This window comes from Camellia sinensis, chromosome 13 (genome assembly GCF_055761805.1).
Source record: "Camellia sinensis isolate YWXY chromosome 13, ASM5576180v1, whole genome shotgun sequence".
Lineage (NCBI taxonomy): Eukaryota > Viridiplantae > Streptophyta > Magnoliopsida > Ericales > Theaceae > Camellia > Camellia sinensis.
The window spans coordinates 57,754,448-57,763,280 of NC_138973.1; the positions used below are offsets into that span (position 1 = coordinate 57,754,448).

General features: G+C 32.9%; 1 protein-coding gene across 1 annotated transcript; it reads right to left on the minus strand.

Annotated features, from left to right (window-relative positions):
• Positions 1–372: 372 nt before the first annotated feature.
• Positions 373–4,130, minus strand: LOC114290307 (uncharacterized). The gene is made up of 2 exons (XM_082901040.1): positions 2,496–4,130; positions 373–1,058 (listed from the first exon to the last, which is right to left on the minus strand). Exons 1-2 carry the CDS (start codon positions 4,113–4,115, stop codon positions 678–680), a joined length of 2,001 nt encoding a protein of 666 aa, XP_082757166.1. The 5' UTR covers positions 4,116–4,130; the 3' UTR covers positions 373–677.
• Positions 4,131–8,833: the final 4,703 nt, after the last annotated feature.

The following is an 8,833-nucleotide window of genomic DNA, read 5'->3' on the forward strand; positions in this document are numbered from 1 at the left end:
CCACTGGTTCCGAGAATTCAGTTCCTCCACATGATCTATCTCCACTACATTCCAAAATACATACAAAATGATATAGTTGAATTGTGAAATTATCATTTAAAAGAAAAAAAACCCCACCAAGATGATTCTAAATTTCAAAAAAAATTTACTGCAACATCATTCTAATTAAGTGAATTTGTATGAAAATTTTAGTAGAATAGAATTTTCCTTCTAAATTTGGTCCATCAAAAAATGACCATGTATACATTCTAATCTGGAGCTTTCCATTTGCCGACTATTTTCTTAATTGGATGGGAAAATTGCCCGTTCATAGGTTGAAATTACAGCTAACATCAAATTCTGTTTGAGCAAAACTAAAGCAACCCAAGCCAGCCTCTATGAAAATCAACTCAAAAATCGAACAGGTGCAGTGTAGTTCTCCAGGGTCAGAGAAAGTAACAAATAGCAACACTCATTTAGATAGATAGTTTTAAAGCTTTACTTACATAATAAAATCTAAAGATGTTTAAGCTTAAGATAATTTAAATATACTAAATAACTAACATAGTTGAGACACCAAACAAGTTATTATAGCATTATATATATATAGGGGGTTTTTCTGTGTGTTTCTGTGTGTCAGCGCTGATGCTAATTGCTGATGTGTTGCTCTTCCAAATCAGTGCTTCACTAAACATTCACTAATTATCCCCAGAATTGAGCAATAGAGACGCAACATACTGAGCACGCCTCTCCTCTAGTTCTTTCAATCTTTTCCTTGCTGCCTTTAATCTTGTAGTTAGCCACTCTACCTCATCTAGTTCAGTGAGAGAAGATTGTTCAGTAGTTCTTGCCCCTTCCGTTTCATCGTCTGTAGCAACATCTGAAAAAACCTCTCCATATGGTCCACGAAAACGCTTTTCACTCTCCATCTCGTCACGCTCTTTCCCCAGGATCTCTTGTATCATCAAATCCTTGCAAGTCCCTATACCAGTACCATCTTCACACACACTTGCTGGCATCTCCAATTTTGTCTCACCAAGTTTGCAAGGCAAGAACTGCTCCTCTAGTATGGGAAATATCTATGGAGCAACCAAAAAAAAAAAATAACAGTATAAGATATTAGCAAACAAAAAAGAAAAAAAAAGAAAGAAAGGACAATGAGAGAGAATTGGAACTAAAATTTTATCTCTCGCTGGGGAATATTTGGACTTCCTTATCTGACGTTTTGGCGAAGTATAAGCTTAAAATGTTACCACCACTATTCTCTCTAGGATTATTTTGCCCCTGTTACTCTTTATTACATGTTAATTGTGGTTTTAGTTTGATGAAAACCCCAAAAAATAAGATTTTTTTAAACACGTTTCCTTCCTCAAATGAGAAAACAACATTGGCTGCTACTGGAGGACCATTGTACCATTTAAAAAAAATATTTAAGTTATTTTTCACAGCAAAACTGACATGGGATTTTTTTTTTTTGGGGATACGGTGAAGAATGGATTATATAACCACACTTGTTAGAACATTTCCAATCCTTCATCAAATTTAAATTTGATGAAAATTTTGGTGAAAATGAGATCCAATCCTTTTATCAAACTTGTATCAAATCAAGGGAGAAGTAAATTTTTTATCAAATAAAGGATGAACCAAATCTTTCACCAAATTTCCAACAAGTCTTTTTCCACTTAAGTTTGATGAATTTGTTAAAAGATAAGGATTGGAGTCGGGGTTTTTTTCATCAAAATTGATGAAAAGTGAAATTTAGATATTAATGAAAACTTGATGAAAGGATTAGAGTAATATCCAACCAAGCTTTATACTTAAATTGGAATCAAATTAGATAAAAATTTTGGTGAATGATTGGAGATGATCTACAGCTAACACCATATGCATACGCCTCTCCAAAAAAGTTTATGTGCACAGAATTCTGTTCTATCACTCTTCGATGTAACTACCCAAAGTTATAGCCAACTGACGGTGAATATGGAAAAAATAGGTGGGTAAACTTTTACTTTTGTCATAAATAATGAATTGCATTAACTAAAGGGTTGTAGCGTTTGGCCACCAAATCTCACCTAAGGAGAGGTTGAACAATTAACCACCGACTAGAAAAATAAAAATCATGAAATTCATTCCATTATCATTAAGCCTTCCTCTTACTCACAATCTCAATAGCCTACAACTTACGTTTTAAAACATTTGGAAATCTCTTGGTCCTCTTCCCAGCAGTAAGGAATAATGAAGGTCAACTTGATGATAAAGAGCTTTGGTTCTATCATGTTAAAAAGAGCTTCTGAACCCAGAGAGAACTAAACAATACAAATTGATGAATTTGGAATTCCAACAAGACCTAAACTGTGGGGCAGGGCAATATGATTTAGGCACTAGTATTGCAACAGTTAGAAATTTGAAGTCACCTAGACTCCTGAAACCCACCAAGTAGTTCTACTTAGCTCTCTCTGTCTCTCTCTCTCAAATGAAAATCTATTCAGGCAAAAATACTGAAAGTGCATACATACCTCAGAGAGCTGACAATGAACATGAGCAACGTAGTGGCATTCTTCACAATAGTAGGTAGGATCATATAACTCCCTTCTTTTCTCACAAGAATCGCAGTAGAATTCCGAGAATTCATTTTCATCTGGATGGTCTTTGATGGGAGAGTTGGTGAGAGTGAGGGGATGTATATGATGTTTATCTTTGACAGTTGGTGGCAATGTTGTTACACAACCGATATGGAGATTGAATTCGCACTCCACACAGCGGAAAAAATAGGTGCAGATTTGCCGATTGCAAGCGTTGCAATAGAGCACGTAGGGTATGGCGGCGAAGAAAGCAAGAGGGTGCTGGTGGTGAAGTTGAGAGCTGATGAGGAAGGGTTTTGAAATTGGGCATGTAATGTCAAAGAAGATTGCACACTTGGTACATACATAGGCAAAGCCTGAAGCATATACTTGACACGCATGGCACTTAAATTTACCGCTGAATCCATTTGCATTGCCAATATTCTCGTACAACAGACCAAGTGAATATTGGAGCAGGGTGAGTGTGTGTTGGTGGTGGCAAAATGAGCGTTTTACCTGCAGAGGCAAATCCGCACAAGATTTGTGCAGAAAAAACTTGCATTCAAGACAGATGTAGACAATAGAATCATCATCCTCAAAGTGAAGCTGGCAAGCATTGCAAGATATACGATAATCCTTTTTCTTCTCACAAAGAATCAAAGGGTGGGGATGGCTTAACTGTTGAATCTGGAACTTATCATCGCTGCTGCTGCCTTGAGAATTTTGGGTAGACGACGGCAATGGTATCAACGAAGCGCACAATGGGTCCAGGCTGAAATTACACTCAGAACAGTTGAAGGAAAAGCCCTCTGCCAGGAATTTCCCACAAGCGCTGCACTGACTGGAATCCTCACATTGGTCATTTTTAACACGACACTCATCACATTTGAAGAGAATGCCCTTCTCGAGCACCTTCCCACAAGCTCTACACTGCCTCGAAAACGTATTCCAACGTTGGTCAAGCAGGGTGAGTGGGTGTTGTCGGTGGAAAGGATGTTGGATCTGTGAAGGCCACTCGGCACATGATTCGTCGAGCAAGCACTTGCAGTCAAGGCAAACGTAGATTCGACTTCCATTGATGGGTAGCTTGCAGAAAGAACAGGTAAAATTAAATAAAATCGTATCGTTGTTGTTGTCGCAGACAATCAAGGGATGTGGGTGACGTAGTATATGATATTGAATTTGGGATTGATTCTTCTGCTGGACTGGGAATTTGGCAGGCATTAGTGAAGCACAACAAATGTCGAGGTTAAAGTCACACTCGAAACAGTGGTAGTTACTATGGGTCCGACCTCTCCTCCAACAGGCATCGCAGTCGAAGTAGTGAAATTCATTGGGGGGCCTGATGAGGAGGGTGAGAGAGTGTGGGTGAAAGGGATGTAGCATCGCTTGTGGGAATTGGGAGCATGATTTGTGCATGTACACCTTTCTCAAGCAAAATTCATTGCAACACGAATACATTGGTGAAGCGATGTCTTTGTGGCATACCAAGCAGAAGCACCGCTCATCATCGATCACACCTTTCTCCATTCTCAATGGATGTTCATGGATGAAATGTTTAATCTCGTTCTCCATCTCTCTGTCTCTCTCTCTGTGATGAATGCTTTACAGGGAGCTTGCTGGTAGCAATAGAAGAAACTGATTTTTTTTTTTTTTTAATGAGGAAAAGCAAATTTTCAAATATTGAGGGGATATGTATTAAACAGAAATCTCAGGATTTACCCTATTTTATAATAATTTGATACAAAATATGAAAATGTATTCTATCTTTTTGGTACATATTACACCGAATTTAAACTAAGCCTTCGTTTGGCATGTCAGAATTTTTGAGTTTTTGACTATTTTAACCATAAAAAGACAAAATAGATTTTTTTTAACAAAATGTCACATTCAAACCATAATCATTTTATTTTTTCTCTCACAAAAGTCAAAAAATTCAAAAAGCCAAAAAGCCTATCCCAAATGAGGCTTTTTAGCTCCAGGCTAAAATAATTAAAAAACCAATCCACATCCCAAACGAATCCTAAGTAAATCTGTTATGCACCTTTTAAATAGTTTAATTATATATAATATAATTAAGAGTTACGGTAGAAACCCTAAATAATATATCAAATTTTTTATTAAATCTCATGAAATTTATACAAATTTATATATTTTTTAATCTCACATCTATACCAGATATTTAATAAAATTTTTAATAAATTATTTAAAATTTATAACATTTTCTTATAATTAAATGTACTATAGAGAGGCATACCACGTGGTGGGTGTCTCATTGAAAAATCCTCTGCATTTTTGTTTTTCTCTTGCCTTTCCTTTCTTTATTCTTGTTGACATATGCAAATTATGGGAGTGTACCGGTAAAAATATCAGAAATAGTTTAGAGTTTTAAATAATGAGCTCTAAATTCACGTGAGGTAGAAAATAGAAAAAAAAAAAAAAACGAAAACAAAGCACAGCACATATTGGCAGTGGGTGGGACCTACTGTCATATAATTAGTAGTAGTACTAATTAGTGGTCTCAAGCATTATTGTAAAAATATAAAAAAAAATAAATTCAAATGAATAAAAAAAAAAAAAAAAAAAGAAAGACGGAGGAAAGAGGGCTGGACAACAACCGACATATTTTTAATTGAATATAAAAGCACCACTGAAAAAGAAAACGCAAGAGACAAGTGGTGAAAAATTTGTGATATTTAAGAGTTTAAAATATTGTGTGATGTGTTTTTTTAAGTTATAATTTTTTTTGAGAAAAAAATTATTAAAAATTTGTACTTTTATTGTAAAAGGATTTTGTATCTCTTATTTTTATTTTGTAAAAGAGTGATATTTTTTGTGAGTGATATTTTATGATAAAATCACTTAGATTAGGTGTGGACTTGGCACCAAAGTCCAAACTAGTCGGAGTGATCGGGATTGATCACTTGTTTTAAAGATTCACTAGCACTTGTGAAACTAGGGGTATATTGCTATTTGAAAAATAGTGGAGAAATTCTCGAAGAGGATACTTAGGGAGTGGATGTAAGCTTGGATTGAACCAAACCACTATAAATCACATGTTTGCTTTCTCTTCCCTTTACTCATTTCATTTTTATTACTGTCATTTATATTACTTCATATTTTTATTTATTCATTATTTGGGTTATTTTTTTAATTTAGCTATTTATTTATAAACTCAATTCACCCCCTCTTGAATTGCCTTTCAGGTAAGAATTAGTATCAGAGTAAGGGCTATTGTATTTTTTACTTAACTGTCTTAGAGAGGATTAATGACAACTATTATAGGATTACAAATTATTGATGGTCACTCACCTTCCAAGCATTCATATTTTTCTAGAATCGATTATAGTTATTGGAAAAATAGAATGATGATATATATTTATACGGTATGGAAAATTGATAAAAATAGTCCAAATATTCCTTTCAAAATTATAGATACAAAGAAAGTCTTTAAACAGAAGTTGAATGGGATGAAAATGATCTTAAAGAGTATTCAAGCAAGTGCCAAAGCTAAACATATATTATATTGTGCACTTGATCCTAATGAATTTAATAGAATTTTTGCATGTGACACTGCCAAAGAAATTTAGGATAAATTAGAAGTCACACATGAAGGCACAAATCAAGTTAAGGAGTCACATATTATATAGTATGCTGGTTCATAATTATGAATTATTCAAAATGAAATCTAATTAATCTATTCCTGAAATGTTTACCAAATTTATTGATATTACAAATTCTTTGAAAAATTTTGATAAAGTATATACTAACAGTGAATGGTAAGAAAAATTCTCAAGTGTTTACTAAAGAATTGGGAACTGAAAGTAACGGTAATCCAGGAAGTCAGTGATCTCAACACACTTGGTTTAGATGAACTTCTTAGGCTATTAATGGCCCATGAGATTTTGATAAAGACCAACGATGATAATAATGACAAGAAGAAGAAAAGAATTGCATTCAAAATATCAACTCAAGAAAAAGATGAATACGACAACAACTCAAGTGACGAGGATGGTGACATTGCCATGGTCACAAAAAAAATTAAAAATTTAATGAAAAGAGAAACAATTTAAAAGAAGATTTCACAAAAATCATTAAATAAAGATGATTAAGAAAAGAAAGACCAAATAATCTTTTATGAGTGTAAGAAATAGAGTCACATTAAATATGATTGTCCCAACCTAAAGAAGATGAAGAAAAAGAAGAAAAGCAAAAGAAGAGCTATGGCAGCATGGGGAGAAAGTGACTACAGTAACTCAGATAGTGAATCAAGCGACTCAAAAGTGGCAAATCTTTACTTCATGGGGATTGAAGATGATGAGGTTATCAAAAACTCTCTTTCTTATGAAGAATTACTAGATATTGTTAAAAAATTTCATAAAGATTTTTAAAAGATAATTTCAAAAAATTATGCTCTTAAAAAATTAAATACTTTGCTTGTCAACGAAAATGAAAGTTTGAAAAACGAAAATGATTCTTTGAAAAATTCTTCAAATGATTGAAAATTGAAAATAATTTTTTAAAAGAAAATATAGAAGATTTAAATAAAATAATTTTTAAATTAATGACGCGTTTTCGAAAATAAATACAAACCTCACAATAAACAAACTTTTTATAAAAATTTCTTTGTTAAAACTTGCTCATCTAGTAGCCCATGTATTACTTGTCATTATTGTTTTAGAAAATGGCACTTATTTTCATCTTGTCCTTACAAGAAAAATTTATTAAGAACAAACATGAGATGGATTCCAAAATCAAGTAATTCACAAACTAACAATCATGGACCCAAAATAATATAGGTACCAAAACCGAATACTTGATTTCTTTTGTAGGTGTACTAAAGGCGAAATTCGGTAGAGAAAAATTGTATGCGGACATAAAATGTTCAAGACATGACCAGAGATAATTGCTATAGGTAGCATCGGTAAAAATTCGTTTCTAAATCTAAAAATATTTCATTTGATGATAAAATTTCTACTCTCATGTATACAAAATTCTCATGAATACATGCATACACACTACAACAAAAACACATTTTAGTGACACCATACTAGTGGCATGTTCTTAAAAAATATCACAAAAAGAATATTTTGTGGCATTTTTTAGAAAAATGTCATAGAGCCACAAACATACAAGGCTCTAGTGGCATTTCAATTAAAAAAAGCGTCACTTCACTACAACAAAAATGTCACTACAACAAATTTACACTTTAGTGACACTACACTAGTGGCATGTTTTTAGAAAATGCCACAAAAATAAAAATTGGCATTAAATGTTTTAGAAAAATGCCACAAAACTACAAACATATAAGGCTCTAGTGGCATTTCAATAAAGAAATGTCACATCAATTTGATAGCATTTTATAAAGTAATGACACAAAAAATTATATTCGTGACATTTACCAACAGATGCCACTAAACTTTAGTAGCAATGGCATTTTTAAAAAAATGTCAGGACACTAGGTAGGTGCAAATTATTTTTTATGGCACTTAGGTGAAAAGTGTCATAAACAAATATTTTATGGCATTTTGAGAAATGCCACTAGGCCAAAAACTTTCCAAGCTTATAATGGCATTTTTGAAAAAATAAAAAATGTCAATATATTTTCTAAATTTTTAAAATGCAGTAAATGATTAAAAATAAATAAATTAAATTCAATATACACTACAGAAAAAGCACATTCGGCGACTAAATTTCCTGACCAAAACAGCATTAGTAGTAAAAAATAAAGCTTTTTGGCGACTAAACAATTTTAGTAGCCAAAAGTCTACAATTGGCGACTAAAAGTTTAGTCGTTGATTATATGGATTTGACCGATTAAAAAAATTTTAGTAGCCAAAAGTCTATAATTGGCGACTAAAAAATAAGTTTAGTCGCCAAAAGCGGTCATTTTTAGCGCCGGAGAACTAAAATCCTAAGGCGGGAATTAAATTTTTTGGCGACCAAAATTTTGGTAGCTAAAAGTGCATCTTCGGCGACCAAAGCAAATTTTGGTCGGCAAAAGTTAAGTTTTTTAGCAACTAAAAAACAATTAGTAGTCAAAAGTATAGAATTGACGACTAAAAAATATTTTTAGTCGCCAAAAGTGGTATTTTTTATTTTGCTAGTAAATAGTTTATTTTACATAAATTATGTTCAATAAAATAATTATGTTAATACATATACTTTTATATTAATATGGATGTATGTACTATATAAATAATATACGTTACATATATAATCATGTGGTGCTATAGAAGTGTAGTGGAAAGAATGTAGTGTATAAGGTTTATGGTGCAGAAGGTTGGCGGTTT